We start from the raw sequence: 26,111 nt of genomic DNA, 5'->3' as shown, positions 1-26,111 counted from the left end.
TTACTTAAGCAATCAATTGTGTGTGTGTTCTGTTTTCATGCTTTTTAAATGATTAATCTTGAAATGCTCTATTTTTGAATATTAAATTTTACTATAGGAATAAAAGTATAATAGATTTCCCCCTTTTCTAGGTGTTCATTAGGCAATGGTTATTGTTATAGCAACTACTAAAAAGTGTTGGGCTTGACAGACCCTCTGATTACAAACATAGATGAGAGTACTTCAGTTTACGTTTTTCTCATTTGAAAAATTTACTACTCTTCTTAAAAGTCATGTTATTAGCTATTGCTCAATACTGCCTTTTTGCTCATCACAGCTCTCATTTTAGCATGTTTTGCAAGATAAATGAGTTGAAAGTAAATACATCTTAATAGAATGTTCTTTTTTATTGCCTTTTTTACTAGATAAATAAAACTAAAATATCTTTTTGTTCTATTACCTAAAAATTTTGTAGAAAATCTCATGTTCTCTTAAAACAGAAAAAAAATGTTATTGGCTGAATATGGAAGTGCATTAGACTTCTATTATCTTTCAGAAAGGAAGAGTAGCATATTTATGTTTCAGAAAATTCTGACAATTATTTTATAGCAATTGATATAATTTGATACAAGTAGTGTATTTCCAGTTTTTCGTTACCAATCATGTCCTTTTTGCTTTTAGCAATGAAATTATTTCCCATTTAACATTTTCCCCTCTTCCTTCTGAAAGTAAATGTATTAAGAAACTGTGGCTTAGCAACAAGAAAAGTAAAATGATGTTTTCTTACTTCACGGGAGCCAATGGGGTATAGTGTACTAAAAAGAGCTCTGGACTGAGAGTAAGGAAATATGGGTGCCTGTTCCAGCTCTGCTGTAATGTAAATGTGTTTTAAATGGATGGATCAGTGAATAGACAAACAAATTCTTTGGACCTCAGTTTCCCAATTGTCAAGTTTAGAACCTGGAGTGGATTATGTCTATGTCTCCTACTAGCTTAAAATCTCCTCATTCCATGTAAGCAGTGTTTCCCTTCTTACTATAATCCTTTGTTGTGAAATGGTCACCTCAAGGATTGTTAGAATGGAACACATTTGGGATGTGTTAACGCAGCGACACTTCACCTATTTTTATTGCTAATCTATCTCCTACTTAGACACATCCCTTACTTAGTTACACAGGAAGTCTGGGATTGGAGGATGGGGTAGGGGTTCAGGTTTTTAATACGTTTTCTCATGCTCTACCATGTGAAATTAGTTTCCCTGGATTATTTTGGTTCAAATCTGAAATAGAAAATTTGTATACATTTTTATACCTATCCCAAATTAATTTCTTAATTTAATGAGCCATATAGTCATGCATTAGTTTATCTACAGAAAATCTTGCTTTAATGTTTTAAAACCACAACACTCAAACTCATGCTTGATGAGCATTTCCCATGCCTGGTTTACTCTGTGTGAAGCTTCCTTTCCTATAACTAACCTGCCCAGGAAAAGTTTTGAAGGACAAAGATCAACCAGAATGAGAAAATGCTAAGTTGAGACAAAAAAAAAAACCAACAGAGACAAACAGCATCCCATCTTATCCTGCATGAGGGTTTCTGGTGTGGACTTATTTTGTTTTCGATAAACTGCCAGAATATCAGATATAGGCACATTCAAATTTAACCACACCATCTGTTTAATGGATTATTATACCAACATTAAAATTATGTCTATGAAGAATTCTTGATGACATGGCAAATTGTAATGTGTTGACTGAGGAAACTGAGAAAATAAATTTGCCACTAAAGTTTGATCTCAACTGAAGAGAAATAAAAACACCAATATATTAATGGCTATTTTCTTTACAGGATGATATTATTTTATGATAATTTTCTTTCCTGTACTTTTGCTTTTAAAAAACAAACAGCAAATAGTTTTTGTTAAAATTTTACAGCATATATTATGTTGCTTTTTTTTGTACTATTACAATTTTGGATTTTCCCATGCCTATACTCATAGAGAAATGGTCCCATAAGAGGAACAACTCAAAGAGGTGCAGTTTAACCCTGATACCTGAGGTGACAGTAGCAGACCATGGATCGACTGTATGGGAGAGAGTCCAGTAGTGTCACTAATGGGAAAGAGAACAGCTGCAAGGCTGAGATTCCATACTGTCTCATTTCATTTAATGAGCATTTATTGAACACTTTTTATGTGCTAGATACAGCTACTCACTGGAGATCTTAGAAGAATAAGAAGACATATCTCAGATTAAAAGGAACTGATGGTCTTTCAGGGGAAGACAGGCATATAAATCTAGGTGTAGTGAAAAAGCTATATACAGGGGTAATCAGAGCATAAGGGTAGCATGATCAGCTCAGCCCAGGGGAATCCAGAAGTGACACTTGAGTCTAGAGCTGGTCACAAGGACAGGGCAGAGCTGAACATGTAAAAGCTATTAAGCATGAAACTGCATGGTGGATTCTGGGAATTATAATTACTTCAGTAAGGTGGGGCTACAGATTATCAAAGAAATAAAGACAAATGTAACCAAAGCATCAGAAGCAAAATCATAGCTCTTCGAGTGTTCGGCTTGGTAGTGTGGCCTTTGTCCTGTAGACCAGACACTTAGGGGTTGAAAGCAGTGTATTTACATCAGATTTGCATTTTAGAGTGATCACTCTGGTGGTGGTATGGGGAAAGGGGAAAAGGGGGAAATGCAAGGTCAGAGAGAAGCTAATGGTCTAAGCCAGAGGAGAAGCTGCCCTGAGCTTGGGACAGGGCTGGTGATCACAGGAATGAAGATTCGGGAACAGACCTAACAGAGAAGGAAATAAGGCTGGTTGCAGTGGCCCACGCCTGTAATCCCAATACTTTGGGAGGTCGAGGCAGGAAGATCACTTGAGCCCAGGAGTTTGATGGCAGCCTGGGCAACATAGTGAGACCCCATTTCTACAGAAAAATTTTTAATTGGCTGGGAGGGTGGCATGAGCCTGTGGATCACTTGAGCCTAGGAGTGCAATGTTGCAGTGAGGTATGATCTTGCCACTGCACTCCAGCCTGGGCAAAAGAACAAAATCCTGTCTCAAAAAAAAGAAAAAAATAGAGAATGGACTACAGACTTCGACCCAGTGACCTGTTGGATGTGGATCGTCAAATAGAAGAGAAATAGGAGAAATCCTGGGATTCTGGTGTTAGTAAGTAGATACAGGAATTGTCGGAACAGGAATTATGGGAGGAGATGCTGGGAAATCATGAGTTTCAGTTTAGCACATATTTAAAGTTCTTCCTGTCCTTCTTTCTTTCTCTTTTTTTTTTTTTTTTTTTTTTTTTTTTTTGAGACAGGATCTCATCTGTCACTGAGGCTGCAGTGCAGTGGTGCAGCCTCATGGCTCACTGCAGCCTCAACCTCCCAGGCTCAAGAAATCCACTCACCTCAGCCTCCCCAGTAGCTGGGACTACAGGCCCATGCCACCATGCCTGGCTAATTTTTTGTATTTTAAGTAGAGATGGGGTGTTTCACTATGTTGCCCAGGCTTATCTTGAACTCCTGAACTCAAGTGATCCTCCCAAAGTGCTGAGCCTTACCGGCATGACGCACTGCACCTGCCCCATCCTTCTTTCTTTCCTTTCTATCTCTTCCTGTCTTTCTACCCTTTCCTGCTCTGCCTTTCTTCTTTCTTTCTATTCATTTGTTCTGTCATTTAGTAAACTTTTATTAAGACCTCACAATATACAAGACACTATCTCAGCCACATCCGTTGTAAACCACGCCAATTTCCACATATCCTCAGCCACAGGGGAAGAAAGGCCTTTTTACAGCCACAACTGCTGAATGTCTCTGATCAGGACATAGCTCAGCAGGCATAAAACACAAATTGCTTAACTTCTTTCAAAAGGCATTGCGTAATAGACACTTTTATATTGGAACTACCACTAATGGCCATTTTCTTTCTAGGTAGTGCCATTATTTCTGTTACATTTCTGAAAGACAATTTGAGAGCCTCAGATTTACTAGGTAAGTAATTATTTAATTCATGTAATTGTAGCATTGCTTGATCAGGAAATAATACTATCCGTAAAAAGTATGTGCAATAAAAGCTGGAAACAAATTACTGAAATGGGTGTAAGTCTCATTTAGAGACAAGCATTATTCTCTCTTGGAGCTGCCATCTCTTCTCACATGAAATACTTCCATTTCTATTGTGAACACTGCTAAACGTGATCAATTTTTGCTATAGCAAATTATCAATTAATAATTATAATGAATTATTATAAAATAATTTATAATGGATTATTATATTAATCAATTGAATGGATTATATTATTATAATGCATTGAATTATAATTTCATATCATTTTATTATTATAATAATCCATTAAAATGCAAATCCTTTAGGCACTTTAAATAAAATAATGCCTCCCCTCTTCCAGGGAGATCATTTTTTTTTTTTAATTTGAGCTCTAAATGTCACACTAGTGTTGGTATGTTGAGCATTTGTATATTTTATCATGGGTCTTTATAATAATATTGATGTTATAAAATTGTATGAACACAATAAAATTCAATGAAAACATCTGTGTTACCTAATAGACTACCACACTCCAAAGGATATATTTGTTATATTGTTACAAGAAAGTATTGCATAAAAATGAAAACCACAAAAAATTTGCTGCACGAACTAACTACAATTTATATTTGGCTTTTCCCAAAAGTAGCACAAAACATTGTTCTTAAATATTTTATTTGGACATACAGTTATTAATGGAAAATGACAGTAGCTTTCCTGGCTGTAAGAAACATTTCTGATGTATGGCAAAGCCATCATTTATGTATTGCATTTTCCAGCCATTGTTGGAAATATCATTGGTGAGAAGCATTATAGAGAATCATATTTTCTTCCGTGACAGAATCCTGTTTGAATTGCTGCTGACATATGATAATGAATACAAATACTTTAGGCACTTTAAATAAAACAATGCGTCCCCTCTTCCAGGGAGATCATATTTTTTTAAAATTTCGAGCTCTAAATGTGACACCAGTGTTGGTATGTTGAGCATTTGCTTTCCCTGATCATGTTTCCCTTGAGCATAATGTCTTGAAAATGTTTTCTCTTTTTCTTTTCCTCCTTGGTTTGATTCTGCTAGTAGAGTTTTTAGTCAACATTGTCAAATTTTTCATGGTTAAATGTTTTTCTAAATGCATTCATATGTGGATTCTATCTCTCCCAATATACTATTTTTCTATACCCTTTTTAATATATTGTGGTTTGTAGAATCATTTGGGGAAGATGTATGGACTCAGAAATAAGAATAGCCAATGCCTGATGCAGTGGCTGATGCCTATAATCCCAGCACTTTAAGGCAGATGGATTGCTTGAGTCCAGGAGTTCAAGACCAGCTTGGGCAATATATATAATAGCCAGGTGTGGTGGCATGTACCTGTAGTCCCAGCTACTTGGGAGGCTGAGGCAGGAGGATCACCTGAGCCTGGGAGGACAAGGCTGCAGTGAACCAAGATTGCACCACTGCACTCCAGCCTGGGCAACCTGAGTGAGACCCTATCTCAAAAAGAAAAAAAAAATGGTAATGAACATCGATTAGAAAGAAACTGTATCAACTAATGAGCAAAATAACCAGCTAACATCACAATGACAGGATCAAATTCACACATGACAATATTAACCTGAAATGTAAAAGGGCTAAATGCTCCAATTAAAAGACACAGACTGGCAAATTGGATAAAGAATCAAGACCCATCAGTGTGCTGTATTTAGGAGACCCATCTCACATGCAGAGACACACATAGGCTCAAAATAAAGGGATGGAGAAAGATCTACCAAGCAAATGGAAAACAAAAAAAGGCAGGGGGTGCAATCCTAGTCCCTAATAAAACAGACTCTAAACCAACAAAGATCAAAAGAGACAAAGAAGGCCGTTACATAATGGTAAAGGGATCAATTCAACAAGAAGAGCTAACTATCCTAAATATATATGCACCCAATACAGGAGCACCCAGATTCATAAAGCAAGTCCTTAGAGACCTATGAAGAAACTTAGACTCCCAAACAGTAATAATGGGAGACTTTAGCACTCCACTGTCAACATTAGACAGATAAATGAGACAGAAAGTTAACAAGGATATCCAGGACTTGAACTCAGCTCTGCACCAAGCAGACCTAATAGACATCTACAGAATTCTCCACCCCAAATCAACAGAATATACATTCTTCTCAGCACCACATCACACTTATTCCAAAATTGACCACATAGTTAGAAGTAAAGCACTCCTCAGTAAATGTAAAAGAACAGAAAGTATAACAAAGTATCTCTCAGACCACAGTGCAATCAAACTAGAACTCAGGATTAAGAAATTCACTCAAAACCACTCAACTACATGGAAAATGAACAGCCAGCTCCTGAATGACTACTGGGTACATAACGAAATGAAGGCAGAAATAAAGATGTTCTTTGAAACCAATGAGAACAAAGATACAAATACCAGAATCTCTGGGACACATTTAAAGCAGTGTGTAGAGGGAAATGTATAGCACTAAATGCCCACAAGAGAAAGCAGGAAAGATCTAAAATTGACACCATAACATCACAATTAAAAGAACTAGAGAAGTAAGAGCAAACACATTCAAAATCTAGCAGAAGGCAAGAAATAACTAAGATCAGAGCAGAACTAAAGGAGATAGAGACATAAAAACCCCTTCAAGAAATCAATGAATCAAGGAGCTGGTTTTTTGAAAAGATCAACAAAATTGATAGACCACTAGCAAGACTAATAAAGAAGAAAAGAGAGAAGAATCAAATAGATGCAATAAAAAAATGATAAAAGGGATATCACCACCGACCCCACAGAAATACAAACTACCATCAGAGAATACTATAAACATACTATGAACACCTCTACGCAAATAAACTAAAAAACCTAGAGGAAATGGATAAATTCCTGGACACATACACTTTCCCAAGACTAAACCAGGAAGAAGTTGAATCCCTGAATAGACCAATAACAGGCTCTGAAATTGAGGCAATAATTAACAGCCTACCAACCAAAAAAAAGTCCAGGACCAGATGGATTCACAGCCAAATTCTACCAGAGATACAAGGAGGAGCTGGTATCATTCCTTCTGAAACTATTCCAATCAACAGAAAAAGAGAGAATACTCCCTAACTCATTTTATGAGGCCAGCATCATCCTGATACCAAAGCCTGGCAGAGACACACACAAAAAAGAGAATTTTAGACCAATATCCCTGATGAACATCTATGCAAAAATCCTCAATAAAATACTGGCAAACTGAATCCAGCAGCACATCAAAAAGCTTATCCACCATAATCAAGTGGGCTTCATCCCTGGGATGCAAGGCTGGTTCAACATACACAAATCAATAAACGTAAAACAGAACCAAAGACAAAAACCACATGATTATCTCAATAGAGGCAGAAAATGCCTTTGACAAAATTCAACAGCCCTTCATGCTAAAAACTCTCAATAAATTTGGTATTGATGGAACATATCTCAAAATAATAAGAGTTATTTATGACAAACCCACAGCCAATATCATACTGAATAGGCAAAAACTGGAAGCTTTCCCTTTGAAAACTGGCACAAGACAGGGATGCCCTCTCTCACCACTCCTATTCAACATAGTGTTGGAAGTTCTGGCCAGGGCAATCAGGCAGGAGAAAGAAATAAAGGGAATTCAATTAGGAAAAGATGAAGTCAAATTGTCCCTCTTTGCAGATGACATGATTGTATACTTAGAAAACCCCATCATCTCAGCCCCAAATCTCCTTAAGCTGATAAGCAACTTCAGCAAAGTCTCAGGATACAAAATCAATGTGCAAAAATTACAAGCATTCTTATACACCAATAACAGACAAACAGAGAGTCAAATCATGAGTGAACTCCCATTCACAATTGCTTCAAAGAGAATAAAATACCTAGGAATCCAACTTACAGGGATGTGAAGGACCTTTTCAAGGAGAACTACAAACCACTGCTCAATGAAATGAAAGAAGACACTAACAAATGGAAGAACCTTCCATGCTCATGGATAGGAAGAATCAATGTCATGAAAATGGCCATACTGCCCAAGGTAATTTATAGATTCAGTGCCTTCCCCTTTAAGCTACCAATGACTTTCTTACAGAATTGGAAAAAAAACTACTTTAAAGTTCATATGGAACCAAAAAGGAGCCCGCATTGCCAAGACAATTCTAAGCCAAAAGAACAAAGCTGGAGGCATGATGCTACCTGACTTCGAACTATACTACAAGGCTACAGTAACCAAAACAGCATGGTACTTGTACCAAAACAGAGATATAGACCAATGGAACAGAACAGAACCCTCAGAAATAATACTACACATCTACAACCATGTGATCATTGACAAACCTGACAAAAAGAAGAAATGGGGCAAGGTTTCCCTATTTAATAAATGGTGCTGGGAAAACTGGCTAGCCATATGTAGAAAGCTGAAACTGGATCCCTTCTTTACACCTTATACAAAAATTAATTCAAGATGGATTAGAGACTTAAATGTTATACCTAAAACCATAAAGACCCTAGAAGAAAACCTAGGCAATACCATTCAGGACATAGGCATGGGCAAGGACTTCATGTCTAAAGCACCAAAAGCAATGGCAACAAAAACCAAAATTGACAAATGGGATCTAATTAAACTAAAGAGCTTCTGCACAGCAAAAGAAACTACCATCAGAGTGAACAGGCAACCTACAGAATGGGAGAAAATTTTTGCAATCTACTCATCTGATGAAGGGCTAATATCCAGAACCTACAAAGAACTCAATCAAATTTACAAGAAAAAAACAAACACCACCATCAAAAAGTGGGCAAAGGATATGAACAGAGACATTTCTTGAAAGAAGACATTTATGCAGCCAACAGACACATGAAAAAATGCTCATCATCACTGGCCATCAGAGAACTGCAAATCAAAACCACAATGAGATACCATCTCACACCAGTTAGAATGGTGATCATTAAAAAGTCAGGAAATAACAGGTGCTGGAGAGGATGTGGAGAAATAGGAACACTTTCACACTGTTGGTTCAATCATTGTGGAAACTAGTTCAATCATTGTGGAAGACAGTGTGGCGATTCCTCAAGGATCTAGAACTAGAAACACCATTTGATCCAGCCATCCCATTACTGGATATATACCCAAAGGATTATAAATCATGGTGCTATAAAGGCACATGCACATGTATGTTTATTGTGGCACTATTCACAATAGCAAAGACTCAGAACCAACCCAAATGTCCATCAGTTATAGACTGGATTAAGAAAATGTGGCACATATACACCATGGACTACTATGCAGCCATAAAAAAGGATGAGCTCATGTCCTTTGTAGGGACATGGATGCAGCTGGAAACCATCATTCTCAGCAAACTATTGCAAGGACAAAAAACCAAACACCGCATGTTCTCACTTAAAGGTGGTAATTGAACAATGAGAATACTTGGACACAGGAAGGGGAATATCACACGCCGGGGCCTGTCGTGGGGTGGGGGAAGGAGGGAGGGATAGCATTAGGAGATATATCTAATGTAAATGACGAGTTAATGGGTGCAGCACACCAACATGGCACATGTATACCTGTACAAACCTGCATGTTGTGCACATGTACCCTAGAACTTAAAGTATAATAAAAAAAGAAAGAAAAAAGGTGAAAAAAAATGACCAATACCTGAGTTTTATAAACTAAAAATTAGTTCCTAGATACATTATTTTTCTCATTTATCAAGTGACTTAAGGGAACTTTCAATCCTTTTATCTAATATCTGTCATCTTTTATAGTTAATGGTTGAATAATGATGAAATTAACCTAAGGTATTTAATGACAGAATGCAGATATAAAGGGGGATTTGCAAACTAATCTTGAATATTCGTGATAAAAGGATGATTAAGACAGAATCCCTGTCCTGAAATAATTTATAGTCCATGATAAAATATATTCATAAATAAGTTTTTTTAAGTAGAAAAGAATATGTGCCATAATGCCATGAGTCTTTAGTTTAGAAGTGTTTCTGAATCAGCATTGCTGAGATTTTGGGCCAGATCATTCTTCATTGTAGGGGCTGCCCTGGGCACTGTAAGATCTTTAAGATCCCTCCTGACCTTTACCTACTAGATCCCTCTAACATCCTCCCACTCAGTTATGACAACCAAAAATGTCTCCAAACATTCTGAAATGTCCCCTAGGGGACAAAATACTCAGGTTTAGCTCTGTTCTTCTCTAGCTGAGAAGATCAGAGAGAATTTTTTACAGCAGAGATAACATTTGAATTGGTTCTGACAGCTGGGCAGGACAGGCATAGGCTACATCCAATAATTTGGAGGAGGACATACAGAGGGAATAACATGAGAAATGTTAACAAAGGTATGAAAAGGTAAAGTAAATTTCTATTTCATACTCACCATAACTCTTGCCTGTAAGGCTTAGGAAAAAAAGTAAATGTAAGTTGTAATTATGGAAAGGAAGAAATAAAAATATCAATATGTACAGTTTATTTTATTATATACTTAGAGAGCGCATTATCAACTAAACATTACCAGAAGCAATAAACCAGCTCTCAACATTAAAGGATCTAAATTAAACTGACTCTCATAACTTCAAATCTGGATTCAACTCTGGCTATCAACTGTATGGGCAACCTAGTATTACTTAACTTCTCTAAGCCTCACTTTTCTGACAAATATATAAGATAGTTTTGAAGATCAAATTAATTAATTCACATATAAGTACTTTGAAAAATGCAAAGCTTTGTCAATATATTTGTCATAATTTCTATCACCACCTTCATTGCTGAGAGATTCCTAAGAAGTAGTACTAAAAATGCAATATAAGGAAGGGGAAATACACACACACACACACACACACATACATATCAAAAAAACAAACTAACAAAATAAAACTTTTAAGTAATTATTTGGGATTCTTTGCTAATTCCTCACCTTTTTTTTTTCTTTTGAGATAGAGTCTTGCTCTTTTGCCCAGGCTGGAGTGTAGTGGCATGATCTCAGCTCACTGCAACCTCCACCTCCTGGGTTTAAGCAATTCTCCTGCCTCAGACTCCCAAGTAGCTGGGATTACAGGCACATGCCACCATGCTCGACTAATTTTTGTATTTTTAGTAGAGACAGGGTTGCACCATGTTATCCAGGCTTGTCTCAAACTCCTGACCTCATGATCCACACATCTCTGCCTCCCAAAGTGCTGGGATTACAGGTGTGAGCTATCGTGCCTGGCCTACTTCCACATCTTTTAAAAGCAGCTAACATTTATTAAACATTTACTCTTGCCAAATACTATGTTAAGTGTTTTGCATGGATTATCTCATTTGAATGTAGGAACAATCCATTTACAGAAGCAAAATCTGATACTTAGAAAGGTTAAGTAACCTGCCCAAGGTCATATAACTAGTACATGATAGACCAGTATCCTAACAATGGCAATCTGGTATAGCTATAGTATAAAGTTAGGGTGAGTCTTTAGTATCAGAAAGCTGTTATGTAACCTTATATAACCCTTCTCTTTTTTCTTTTTTAAGGCCATACTGAAGGAACCTTATGTAACCTTTGCAAAGTTACATAAATAAGCTTTTTAAGCTTCAATTTTCTAATCTTTAAAATAAAGATAATATTACATACCTCACAGGATTAAATGAGTTCATATATGTAAAACTCTTACAACAGAGCCTATCACATAATGTGCTCAATAATATTAGCTATAATTGTCATTATTACTACTACCACCACCCCCCACCACTGTACTCTACTTATTAATCAGAGGAAACCTTGATTAGGACATTTTTGCCAACTTTAGGAATCCAGGTAACCTTTCCCACAACTCTGATTGGGTGCTTTGTTTTGTTTTTTCCTGCCTAACTTAATGCTTTTGGAGTAGGGCCATATAACTCATAAGTCATATTTATTTCATACCATAGTTAAACATGACCAATTTTTGCCCTTAATCTAGTGTACTAGGAATGAAAAAAGGGTTGAGTCACCTATTCTATACCCTTGCCTCCAACAAGTGATATCCTAAGATTATCATTATCTGAGATGTAGCAACCCACTTCATACCTAGGGAAGTCCAAGGAAGGACTTTTCCCCAACCCCTCTCAGAAATGTGTCAAGTCACATGTATTTGCTCTGAGCCTTTGTTGCCGTTGCCTTGAGAAAATGTAGCTTTTCCTGTTAAAAGCAAAAAAAAAAAAAAAAAGTGTCTTTTACTTCCTAGGGACTAAAACCAAACAGGGAAAAGAGTAGTTAGTGGTGTTTTTTAAAGATTAACATATGAACATGCTAAAAATTAAATTATCAAAATGTGTAAAGGAAAATCATTTATTTTTCCCTGTTTCAAGCAAATGGAAGTTTGTTATTCATGATGGAACAAATGAAGATTTGGGGACCATGTGGAAACAAGCTGAACTAATTTATTGCCAAATGTTACTCTGTGACTATGAAGCTTTTCACCACTAGTCTCAAAAAATGACCTCACAAAGCTATGTCTGAAAGCAATCGCCAAGTATTATTAAGTCAGTGACAGGTTTTGGACTGTGCTCTGATTCTTAGTGGATTAATTATTTTAATGATTATTTTTCCTTTAAAAAGTAAAAGCACCAGATTTCTCTCCCCTTCAATCAGCTGAAAACTAAAGGATTTTCTTCCCGCTTCTCCCTTAGACATCAAAAGCACCAAATCATCTGTGAGATCCCAGTTGATTTAAGACCAGATAGAGTCATCATAGAAATAAAAATGACAGTCAACTCATCAGCAATTTCCAGAGACCAGCAATTTGATTACTTCAAGTCACCTAGAAAGGGTTTCCCTAAATAGAATATGACGAGATTAATAGTGAGAGGAGGGCTATTTCCTTCCTTCCATTTCCCACACCAGAGGTCAGCTTGATTTGGAGCCAGTGTCTAGAATACTAAACTAGCTAAATGCCCCATTGTCTCTGGTTGAGAAGACAGATCGACTGTTATGGTTGCAGAGCTGCCTCAAGAATGGGAGCCTTTCTGATGGACTACTTGAATTCACCACATCATTGAAATTTTCAATCGAGGGCTTCTTCAAGGTTTTGCTACCATAAGCCTGAGGAATCCAGAGAGATTGTACTTATGGAAGGGTATTCCAAAATGGTTTGATGTTAAGGAGTCCAATTTATTCTTTAACTCCTGTTGTCCCACGAAAGCAATAACTGGACTCCCACTGACCAGGAGACATATTGCAGGAACCAAGGGGATTAGACTGCAATCTTGGTTGCAATCAGGTTAGCTGAATAAGAAAAACTCTTAAGGCTCCTAAAAGTCAGGTCAGACCAGATTCCAGAAGTCAGCAAATGGGCAGTTAATATTAAGTAGCATCCAGCTGGAGAGTGGACAAAATTCATGAAGATTTCAGGTTTTAGTTCAGGGAGAGAGGAGCTTGGGAACCAGGCTATCTGTTGTGGAAGAACTGTGCAAGTAGATCTTAGATTCCAAGGCTTGCACAGGTGAGGGACTCCACAAGTTAGAGGTGCCAGTGAACAGAAGCTTCAGAAGGAGCCTGATTCTGGGGTGTTTTCCTCCAACTACATTCTTGGTGCACAGGTATCTATAGAAGACTTTTGCAACAGAACACTAGTAGCCTCCTGAAACAAAGGCATGCTCACAGCTGGATCCAGTTAAATGTCAAGTATTTCCCAAAATATAAAATATTCCCCAAAACACTATTTCAGTGCAATATAAATAGTCAAATATGTTTAGAAAATATGACAACCATATCCTCCTCTGGGAGATTTACAGTGAATGCTAATACATTAGGATCAGAGAGGTTTTCCAGTAAAAGAATGATTTAAGTTTGTTTAATTCACCTCTTCTCAAATACATTTGCTTTGGGACCTTTTTTGGTGGAGCATCTGTCTTACGAAACTGGTTCCAGGGAATACCAGTTTGGGAATACTCTTCTAAAGGAAATTTAGGGCCAGAAAAATTACCTGAGACCAGTCAAGGACCCCAGGGACCTTTGCCGGGAACAATCAATTTCTTTTATCCCCAGTGAGGATGCTGCATACGGCCTCAGGTTGTGCTCTGTACAGCTCCTAGGGGTGCCACTCATACAGGCTTCAATGTAAATGACAGCCCTGAGCTGTCCATTCAGTGGCCTTGATTCTTAAGGCAAATATGAGGCAGTGGAGTATAATAGTTAAGAAAATAGACTACCTAGGTTCCAATCCCAGCTCTCCTCTTCTTAGCTGGAAAATCCCAGGCAAAATAACTATTTCTTCTGTGGCTCAATTTCCTCATTTGTCAAATGTAGATGGTAACAGTTTAAGAGTATACATTATATAGTATTCATATTATATGTCATATACTATACAACCTATGTATAGTAAAAGTTGTAACAGTATAATAACACAAGGGTAAATCATTTTCACAGATATGTTGGAAGGATTAAATTAGTTATGTATAAAGCATTTAGAACTGTGCTTACAAGTGTTAGTTATTACTATTATAGTTATTATCATCACATTTTAGCATGATGCTGATTATAACATAACTCTCATGTCAGCCATACACATCTATGAACTCAATAATTTTAAAAACAACACCTAAAATAATTATTACTGGCTGGGCAGAGTGGCTCACACATGCAATTCCAGCACTTTAGGAAGCCAAGGTGGGAGGATCACTTGAGACCAGGAGTTCGAGACCAGCCTGGGCAAAATGGCCAGACCCTATCTCTACAAAACTTAAAATTAAAAAAGTAGCCAGTCATGGTGGCACATGCCTGTAGTTCCAGCTACTCAGGAGGCCAAGATGAAAGGATCACTTGAGCCCAGAAATTCGAGGCTGCCGTGAGCTATGATTGCATCACTGTACTCCAGCATGGGCAACAGAGTGAGACTGTCTCTATTTAAAACAAAAAAGATTACATTCCCTTGGCATATGTCCTCCCAGTATAACTAGTGTATCTATTATAAAAGGCAGGGATTTGCTTGTTTACCTGTTTTGCACAAATATCAAGTTTATAGGGAGAGGTTTTTTTTAAAATATTTGTGTATGTTATCAAGCTAAATCTAAGATTCCCAACAGACCATTATAGACTTCTAAGTGACTTGAGTTGTATTTGATGAGAAAAATGTATTTGCTGCAGGTTTGGGCATGAGGACAGAGGATGGCATCCCATGCTTGTATTGTGGGTAGCATCTAGCATCTAGACATTGCCTCTTACCTGCAGCTTACCCACAGCTGTCTGGCTGCTGTTTTATGTCCCCTCCAATATCCAGATCTTGGGACTCTATGCACCAGTTTCCTGAGGCTAGCTGTGGGTAGCAAACATAGGACTGCTATTTTTTCCTTCTTCTTTGTTATGTCTGTTAGTTATGCCATGTCCTTCTTTCTGTTTTCTTTGAAAACCAACAGCAAGAAGTCTTTGCTAGGCATTCAGAAAATACCAGCCAATTCCTTCCCGCTCATTCCTTCCATTATCAAATTGGGTTATCTCCTTAGAGACAGCCCCAGTGATGGTCCCTGATCATCCCAAGGCTATAGTATTAGAGATACAATTTTGGACTAATTTTTAAGCTTAACTCAGATGGCCATTGGCTCATGGCAGGCAGTCAGCATCCTGAGATGGATCTATCCAGGATCCGCTGTCACATCAGGCCTCTCAGTGGGCTTTGAAGCATATTCAGTTCCCTAGACTGGCCTCTTGCAGAACCAAATTCCTGGGATTTTGCAAGTATGATGACTTAATTTGTACCTAGAGATGAGGAAACTGAGTCACAATGGAGTAAATAACTTGCCTAAGCTCTTCCAGGTAGCAAGTAGCAGTGAAATGTGAATTTTATGAGGGCAGTTTCAGCTTGGATTAGACTCCTGGGATCCAAGTCTTGACCTAAACTGTAACATTTCCCTGGGTGAGGAACATGTTGGTGATACCCTGCTTCCTTTTGGATCTTACATGTCCAGACAAAGGAGGTGGAGCAAGATGGCTGAATAGAAGCCTCTACCAGTCGTCCTGCCTGTAGGAACACCACATTTTACAACTATCTAAACACAAAAAAGCACCTTCATAAGAACCAAAACTCAGGTGAGCAATCACAGTACCTGGTGTTAACTTCATATTGCTGAAAGAGGCACTGAAGAGGGTAGGAAGGACAGTCTCGAATCACCAACACCACCTCTCCCACATCCGCCAGCAGTGGCCAAGTGGCACAGAGAATCTGCGCACTTGGAGAAGAAGAGCACAGTGATTATGGGACTTTGCGCTGGAACTCAATGCTGCCAACACTGACTAGAGCTCAGCTGATGGCCACAGAGGGAGCATTTAGACCAGCTCTATCCAGAGAGGAATCAACCACCCCAGAGGTGTGAACTTGAGTTTTGACAAGCCTTGCCACCGCAGGCTAAAATTTCTCTGGGGTGCTAAATAAACTTGAAAGGCTGCATGGCCACAAGAACTGCAACTCCTAGGCAAGTCCTGGTGCTGTGCTAGGATTAGAACCAGTGGACTTGAGGGGCATATGATCCAGTGAGACAACAGCTGGGAAGCCAAGGGAGTGCAGACGCCACTCCTCCCCCAGCCCCAGGCAGCACAGCTCAGAGCTCTGGGAGAGCCTCCTTTCTTCCACTTGAGGAGAGGAGAGAGAATAAAGAGGACTTTGTCTTGCAACTTGGACACCAGCTCAGCCATAGCAGGATAGGGCATCAAGCAGAGTCCTGAGGTCCCCATTCCAGGCCCTAGCTCCTGGATGACATTTCTTGACACACCCTGGGCCAGAAAAGAAGCCACTGCCTTGAAGGGAAGGACCTAGCTAGTCCTGGCAGGATTCATCAACTGCTGACTAAAGAGTATTTGGGCCCTGAATAATCAGCAGTGGCAGCCAGACAGTACTCACCATGAGCCTTGGGTGAGACTCAGAGATGTATTAGTTTCAGGTGTGGCCGAGCATATTCACAGCTGTGGTGGCTGTGGGGAAGGACTCCTTCTGCTTAAGAAAAGGAGATGAACAAATAAAAAGGATTTTGTCCTACAGCTTAAGTACCAGCTTGGCCACAGCGGGGTAGGGTGCCAAGAGGGCTCTTGGGGTCCCTGATTCCAGGTCTTGGCTCTTGGATGACATTTCTAGACCTACCCTGAACCACAGGAGAGCCCACTTCCCTGAAGGGTAGTGCCAGGCCTGGCAGCACTCACCATAAGCTGACTGAAGAGCCTTTGGGCCTTATGTGACTATTGGCAGCACCCTGGCAGTACCTGAGGGTGGTGGACAGAGGAAAGACTCCTTTGCCTGGGGAAAGGGGAGGGACAAGTAGAAAGGACTTTGTCTTGTGGTTTTGGTGTCGACCTAGCTGCAGTAGAATAGAACACCAGGTAAATTTCTAAGGTTTCTGACTCCAGGCCTGGCTCCTGGACAGCATCTCCAGACCCACCCGGGGCCTAGGGGAACTTGTCACCCTGAAGGGAAGGATACAAGCCTGGCTGGCTTTGCCACCTGCTGATTGTAGAGCCCTAGGACCTTGAGCAAACATAGGTGGTAGCCAGGCAGTGGATAGAGCAGGCCTTGAGCAAGATCCAATGCTGTGCTGGCTTCAGGTCTGACCTAGTGCAGTCCCAGTGGGAGTGGCCACAGGGGTGCTTATGTCATTCCACCCCTCGCCCCCAGCTCCAGGCAGTTCAGGACACACACACACACACACACACACATACACACACACACACACACAGGGAGAGAGAGAGATATTGTTTGGGAGAAAGTAAGAGAAGAGAACAAGAGTCTTCTCCTGTTAATCCAGATAATTCATCCAGATCTTATCCAAGACCACCAATATGGTACCTCTACAAATATGCAAGAACTACAACATTACTGGGCTTGGAGTGCCCCCTAATGTAGATATGGCCACAGTGACCAAAAACTTAGATCACAACACCCAAGTTCATTAAAATACCCAAAAAGCCTTCCAAAGAAGGAGGATACAGACAAGCCCTGACTGCAAAGACTACAATAAATATCTAACTCCTCAATGCCAAGACACTGACAAACATTCACAAGCATCAAGACCATTCAGGAAAACATGACCTCACCAAACAAACGAAATAAGGCACTAGGGGCCAATCCCGGAGAGGCAGGGTTATGTAATCTTTCAGATAGAGAATTCAAATAGCTGTTTTGAGGAAATTCAAATAAATTCAAGATAACGCAGACAAGGAATTCAGAATCTTATCAGATAAATTTAACAAAGAAATTTTTAAAATTCAAAAGAATCAAGCAGATATTCTGGAGTTGGAAAATGCAACTGACATACCAAAGAATGCATCAGAGTCTCTTAACAGCAGAAATGATCAAGGAGAATTAGTGAGCTTGAAAACAGGCTATTTGAAAATATAGTCAGAGGAGACCAAAAAAAAAAAAAGAATAAAAAGGAATGGAACACACTTACAAGATCTAGAAAATAGACTCAAAAGAACAAATCTAAGATTTATTGGCCTTAAAGAGGAGGTAGAGGAAGAGAGGATTAGAAAGTTTATACAAAGGGATAATAATAGAGAACTTCTCAAACCTAGAGAAAGACATCAATATTCATATACAAGAAGGTTATAGAACACTGAGCAGATTTAACCCAAAGAAGACTACCCCAAGGCATTTAATCATCACACTCCCAAAGGTCAAGGATAAAGAATCCTAAAAGCAGCAAGAGAAAATAAACAAATAACATACAAGAGAGCTCTGAGACTTCTGGCAGCAGACTTTTCAGAGGATCTTACATGTCCAGATTACTCCTTTCGGCAAACAGGCCAGCAGAAGGTAAACTAACAAGTTTCCTCAGTCAGAAATCTGTGTCTTTCAAAAGAAGGAATATATGTAACTTTACTGAAATAAAAATAGCAGGAACTGATATTTCATATCACTTTTAGAAAAAGGTGGAATATAAATAAATTTAAAAGGAATTTATTTAAGGAAGTGCAAATGACTAACACGAAAAATGTGCATATAACTCATAAAGGGAACAGTAAATCACATAAATATAAATGATGCCAAATAAACCAGCATACAACTGGTGGCAGTTGTCCAGAACTGCCTTTGTAATTATTGCAGATAGCTGAAATAAAAATTATTAAGAAGAAAGAATGTGTGACCTGCTGAATTGCCATAAAGTTACTTAGCAGATGCACAGTGATGTGAGGCCCAAATGAAATAATATATGTGAAAGGAACTTAGAAAGTACAATTGCAGCCGGGCATGGTGGCTCACTCCTGTAATCCCAGAACTTTGGGAGGCAGAGGCGGTCAGATCACCTGGGGTCAAGTGTTCGAGACCACCCAGGCCACCATGGTGAATCCCCATCTCTACTAAAAATACAAAAATTAGCTGGGTGTGGTGACATGTGCTTGTAGTCCCAGCTACTCGGGAGGCTGAGATAGGAGAATCACTTGAACCCAGGAGACAGAGGTTGCAGTAAGCTGAGATCACACCACTGCACTCTAGCCTGGGCGACATAGCAAGACTCTGTTTCAAAAAAAAAAGAAAGAGAGAAAGAAAGAAAAGGAAGGAAGGAAGGAAGGAAGGAAGGAAGGAAGGAAGGAAGGAAGGAAGGAAGGAAGGAAGGAAGGAAGGAAGGAAGGAAAGAATAACTGTAAAAGCATCAGCCATTTTATATTTTTTAAAAGTTTTGAAATGCAATGAAATATACCCCATAAATATATACACCTCCTATGTACCCACAAAAATTAAAAATGTTTAAAAAGAAATGCAATGAAGATATACATTGATAGGGACAGTCATGGAAGGCAAATGCAGACGTGGATGTGAAGTAGGGAGGGATATGTCGGGATGTGAAACAGGGACAATATTGAAAAGTTATTCAGTAAACAATACTACCTCTGTGTGATAGAATACCAGTAGACTTAAAAAGAATGACACCACCCTGCATATATTGATGTGAAGTATCCTCCAAAATGTTCTAAGTAGAAAAAAAAAGCAAGATACAGAAAAGCTTATATAATATGCAATTATTTATGAAAAAAAAAACTCATGCACACTTATACACACATGCATAAAACATCTCTGAAAAGAAAACCCCAGGAACTAGTGGTGGTAGTGACTTTGAGGAGGAAAACTAGTGAACCATCAGGGTGTATGAGATTTAACTTTTCACCAGTCCACCTTGTGTATTGTTGGAATTTTGCCATATACATGTGTTGCCTACTCGAAACTAAATTTAAATACAAGAAAGTTAATAGAAATTAGATACTATTAGTAGAGATAAAGAAGTATCTGATGGAGAAAATTGATATAACTAGAAATTTGGATTTCACAAAAGAAACACAAGTATCTGAGACATTTTAAAGTATATTAAATGGATTTACGCTACTTTATCATACCAAGTTTAGAAAACAGTTTTTTTTAAATCTCTTCCTCCTAGGGACCTACTTTTGAACAATTATGTAATTTTTTTCCAAAGAAAAGACATGACTGATGAATAATTTTCTCCCAAGTTCTTACATATGGTTTTATCATTTGCTTTTATTACAGTGTTTAATAATGTATATTGTTTTTTGTTTCTAAAGTTCTCATTCAAAATAGCTTTAAAGATTGCATATAAACTGTCTTCACAAAGTATTACAGAATAAATCGTTACATTAGAGGAAACTTCCTTGTAGCTTCCACAATACCCTGATTTGCTGTTGTCTAGGTTTTGCGAAAAATCAAATGCTATTTGTTTCCAGGAACTAGAGTTCAAAACCTAAGTCATTTGCATAAGAGGAACAGGAAATTGGTGACTTCAAATTGTGAGACTTTGTAGACAAACCAAATTGTTTCAGGTTGGAGTCAATGTTGGTTATAAATTATATCCACAATAGCACTGACCTCAGAGATGAAACAAGTTGAATTATGTTTTCAAGTGTGCTATCTAAAATACACTACTTATATCAGGGTTTTTTTCAGGCTGCTAATTATATATAAATAAGCACTTTTCAACATTATTTGGAAAGGCAAGTCCTCCCTTCACCCCTTCTTCAGTGGCCTCACCCCCTAACCCCTCTTCAGTCATTTTAAGTAATGCTAAACCGATGGCAGTAACACACTCCTTACATAGGTTTATGACGTGGTTTCTATTTTATTTTATTTTATTTTATTAAGCTAACCTTGGAATTCTATATTCCAGACTGGATTAATTAAACTCCTATAGCAAAGCCAGCATTCACCTTTGTTATTGCTGCTAAAACGAATCCAATAAATGGCAGTGATTAAAGATGCTCATTACCAGAGTTTCAAATTATTAAATCACCTGAGTGTGTTGAAGTCTCCAGGGATGAGTGAGCGTAAAGCAGATCATCACGTGATGGGTTTCCCTGTCCTCTGGACTGTGCCATCTAGATCTAGACAGATCTAGAAATGTCTAGATCCATCATGCACTTACTGGCCCATGAGGAAACGGTCAGCTTAGGATGTGTTTTCACATCTTCATAGCACATATACTGATCTTCCCGATCACTGGGAAAAGCTTCCCTGAAGAGGCCGGGAGTCGTCCAGAACAACAGAGAAAAATTGGAGGTTATGTCCTACCCCATCCATCCCCCAGCTCTATTCCCCTGTAAAGGGAATGCCTTCAGGTGAATGTGGATGCTATCCAGGGATGGTTTGATGAAACAGAGTATAATAGGGAGGGGCGACTGGCACTTTTACAAGTAATGATCAATCTCTAGGCATTGTCTGCGTCAACAAAAAGCTTTCGGTTGGTTTCAATTTGGTTTTTCTTTTCAATTTTATTTAAAGGTATGACACTGGCATTTGCAGGAACATATTTACTGGTGAACTTTGCTCCAAATATAACTCAGGCAATCTCAGCAAGAACAGTGCAGTATTACTTTGTCGGATGGCAGTTCCTGATCTATGTGGTAAGAATTCTAAATATTTTACTATCCCCAAATCTGTATCATCCAGACCACTAGTACATGCAGATATTAGAGAACATAACCTTTTCCTTACCAGCACTAATATCTTATTAAAATCTAAATGTATTTGACCGACACCAAAGTATTTGTAATACTAAGTCAGCAATAGAAGCACCCTTAGTTTTCCAGGTATCCTTTCCTGGAACAATTTCCACATCAATTAATCCAGCAAGTTCCAAAGCAACATGTTTTAGGATAACTCAGAGTAAAACAAAACATTCCCTTCCAAGTTGAAGGGACAATACTTGAGGACACATTTTGCTTTACTGAACTTTATTCAAAATAGGGGTTCTCTTCAAAAAAGTCCTTGTTTTTTATGGTTGCATAGTATTCCATGATAGATATGTGCCACATTTTCTTAATCCAGTCTATCATTGATGGATATTTGGGTTGGTTCCAAGTCTTTGCTATTATGAATAGTGCCGCAATAAACATATGTGTGCATGTGTCTTTATAGTAGAATGATTTATAATCCTTTGGATAAATACCCAGTAATGGGATTGCTGGGTCAAAAGGTATTTCTAGTTCTAGATCCTTGAAGAATCACCACACTGTCTTCCACAATGGTTGAACTAATTTACACTCCCACCAACAGTGTTCCTATTTTTCCACATCCTCTCCAGCATCTATTGTTTCCTGACTTTTTGATGATCACCATTCTAACTGGCGTGAGATGGTATCTCATTGTGGTTTTGATTTGCATTTCTCTAATGGCCAGTGATGATGAGCGTGAGGGATAGCATTAGGAGAAATATGTAATGTAGGTGATGGGTTGATGGGTACAGCAAATCACCATGGCATATGTATACCCATGTAACAAAACTGCACATTCAGCACATGTATCCCAGAACATAAAGTATAATAATTTTTTAAAAAAACTTGATAGATGTAGACAAACTGCCCTCCAGAATTTCCATATTCATTTATATTCCCATTAGTACTGTCACCCAATACAAAATATTTAAACTTGTATATGTCTCTCTTTTATTATACTTTAAATTTTGTATCTTTAATTTTCCCAGTGAAAAAGATTAAAGTGATTTATTAATTTTTTTAAAGTCCTTGTTGAGATCAATGCCACAGATTATCTGAGAGGAGCACACAACAGTACTACAATGCCAACAGATGTGTAAAAGAATCAAATGAGGCTGGGCACAGTGGCTCGCGCCTTTAATCCCAGCACTTTTGGAGGCCGAGGCGGGCAGATCACTTGAGGTCAGGAGTTCGAAACCAGCCTGGCCAACATGGTGAAACCCCATCTCTACTAAAAATACAAAAATTAGCAGGAGTGGTAGTACACACCTGTAAACCGAGCTACTTGGGAGGCTGAGGCAGGAGAATCGCTTGAACCTGGGAGGTGGAGGTTGCAATGAGCCAAGATGGTGCCATTGCACTCCAGCCTGGGCAACAAGAGCGAAACTTTGTCTCAAAAAAATAAAAAGAATGAAATGAGCTGATAGAGAAATATGAAGGCGTTAACTGGGTTATCTCGCTTGATGCAGTGGCTGTATCTGTAGGTATAAAGAGAATATGATCAAAAGGGTTGATATGCAACTTGTCACAGAAGTTGGTACAGATTGGGGAATAATAATATTCTAGGTAGGGTAGGTAATAAGAAGAAAGCTGGGATAGTCTAGCTGAGCATTTAACCAAGAACTGGTTTGGTAAAATAGTTGTGAAAACAATAAAAAGAATCAGGCTGGGCATGGTGGCGTACATCTGTAACCCAACAGTTCGAGAAGCCAAGGTGGGAGAATTGCTTGAGCCCAGGAGTTTGAGACCAGTCTGGCAACATGGCAAGACCTCATCTCTACAAATAATTTTAAAAATTAGCCAGGCATGGTGGTATGCACCTGCAGTCCCAGCTACTGGGAGTTGAGATGAGAGGAGCTTGAGCCCAGGAGGTCAAGGGTGCAGTGAGCCATGATTGCAGCTGTGCACTCCAGCCTGGGTGACACAGTGAGACCCCGTCTCAAGACAAAGAGAAAAAAAAAGAATCCAAGCACACAGAATTATACACTATTAGGATTAGAAATGACCTCAAACGCTAACTGGTCTAACCTTCTGCCATTAAAACAGGTAAAATAGTATGATCCTACTTTATATGCCTAGTATTGAAAAGTGTGACATTGGCATTTACAGGGATGTGTCTACTGATTAAATTTGCTCTAAGTACATGACTGAAGCAGTTCCTAGTGTGTATGACAAGAATTCTACATATCCTACCATTTCTGATATGTATTCTGACCACTAGAACACAAATATCTACCGATCTTTTCACTTTCATTTCCTTTTCTACTCCTTTCTCTTGCCCTACAAAGATACTTAGGTTTCTCTATTTTAAAAAAATTCTCATACACTACACACCCTTTTAATAAACTGCCCAATTTCACTCCTGCCATTTACTACCAAGAATGTCTTCAAATAGTCTACTCTTGCTGGCCCTGTCCACTTCCTCAGCTCCCACTGACTCTTCACTCATTTCAATCTGTGGATGGGTCTGTGGGTCAAAGGAGGTAGGGGATTTTGCCAGTAGAGGGAACAGCAGACGGATACAATAGCCTGCATTATGTGGCTGGAGGGGGCTCACTGGTCAGATTTGTTTATTAGGAGGAGCTTGTAGCCACAGTGTTGATGATTAACAGAAAGGAGAGGCAGCCTTGTTAAGATGCTGCTGACACAGTCCAAGCAAGAGATGATGGAAGCCTGAATTAATGCAATGGGAATGGGAATGTAGAAAAGGACCAAGTTCTAGAGGCTTTACATTCCCAACGGGAAGGGGACTAGGAGTGACGAATTAGGGTGTAGGAGAAGTCTGGAGAAGTAAATCCCTCTCCATGAATTGCCAAAGGAATTGCTTTTTTTGATCCTGATTCTTCTCGAACCTTATGCAGCATTTACTCCCTGGCCCATCATCTTCTAGAACCTCTCTCCTCCTCGCTTCCTCCAAATGTTTTCCCTGTTTCTCTTCTTCCTCTGTAACTAATCCATGCCAGACTCTTGAGCACCTCCTCTTCCTCTGCCTCACTTCTATTGATGCTGCACACTCTTCCAAGGTCTTCTAAAAGAATCCCATTGCCCCCCCACCAGCACCCTTTTTAAAGACTTCTTAATCCAGACCTACCTCTCCTTCCCAGGCACCTCCTGGGCTCCAGATCTATATTGTCATCTGTCCACATATTACTCATCCCTGCCTGGGCGTCCCATCGTCTCCTCAATTGTAACATATCAAAGAACAAACTATCTTCTCTCCCAGACTCTCTCTTCTCTTCCATGTCAGCCTCCCATACTGGAAACCTAAACTACACATGACTTCTCCTCCACCCTCATTCCTCACTCCTACCCCTGATCCTTTTGGAAATGTAAAGTCTCTTGAACTTGACCCCTTTTTCACATTCCCATTCCTGTTGCATTAACTCAGGCTTCCACCATCTCTTGTTTGAACTGTGTCAGCAGGCTCTTAACAAGGCTGCCTCCCCTGTTGTTCATCAACACTGGTACAAGCTCCTCCTAATAAACAAATCTGACCAGTGAGCCCCCTCCGGCCATATAAGGCAGCGCTGTTGTACCTGTCTGCCTCCCCTACCTCCTTTGACCCACAGCCCCATCTCCTTATGACCCCTGAAAACTTACCCTCATGGGCATGTCTCAGATTGGACCTCTTTATCTATTTACCTGCCTGTCTTATTTCAGAAGACCCTGCACTTCTTCAGGACATGAACTAGTACTGGTTGATCAATGAATCAATCAGGCCATCAGTCACAGTGCCCTGCCTATTTAAATCCCTGATCCTCATACGTTATGGCCCCAAAATCCATTTTCATAGGCCTTATTTCTACCCTAGTGCTGTCACTCCCTAGCTCTTCCCTCACCCCTGCCTTCCTTCAGCCTTTAAGATTGGGCTTCCCAACTCAGATCGCCTTCCTCGGGTCTGTCATACTTTGTGTCAACCCCTCTGCCCCATTATCTTCCTACTTCTATGCCGCACTCAGTTCTTTAATTATCACAGCTTTTGTCAGTCAATGATAAGCACTAGATCTCTGTGATTTACTGTCTTTTATACTTTACAGAAAATTTCATGATAGTCCAGACTTGAAGCCCTACCAACAAATTATTACTCTTTGCCTACCAACAAATTATTACTCTTTGCCTACCAAATTATTA

The 26,111-nt window shown here is 39.1% G+C and overlaps 1 protein-coding gene across 1 annotated transcript in view; it reads left to right on the top strand.

Moving 5' to 3' along the window:
- LOC111520890 (NIPA-like protein 2) overlaps positions 1–26,111 on the top strand; it is a 101,282-nt gene that overhangs the window by 48,636 nt on the left and 26,535 nt on the right. The window contains exons 4-5 of the mRNA XM_023183985.1: positions 3,918–3,977; positions 21,769–21,890. Coding sequence (XP_023039753.1) covers positions 3,918–3,977; positions 21,769–21,890 — 182 coding nt within the window. The remainder of the gene's footprint in view (positions 1–3,917; positions 3,978–21,768; positions 21,891–26,111) is intronic.

Source organism: Piliocolobus tephrosceles, chromosome 7 (assembly GCF_002776525.5).
Source record: "Piliocolobus tephrosceles isolate RC106 chromosome 7, ASM277652v3, whole genome shotgun sequence".
Lineage (NCBI taxonomy): Eukaryota > Metazoa > Chordata > Mammalia > Primates > Cercopithecidae > Piliocolobus > Piliocolobus tephrosceles.
Note: the sequence above shows the minus strand (reverse complement) of the source record. Positions and strands in the feature narration are given on the sequence as shown.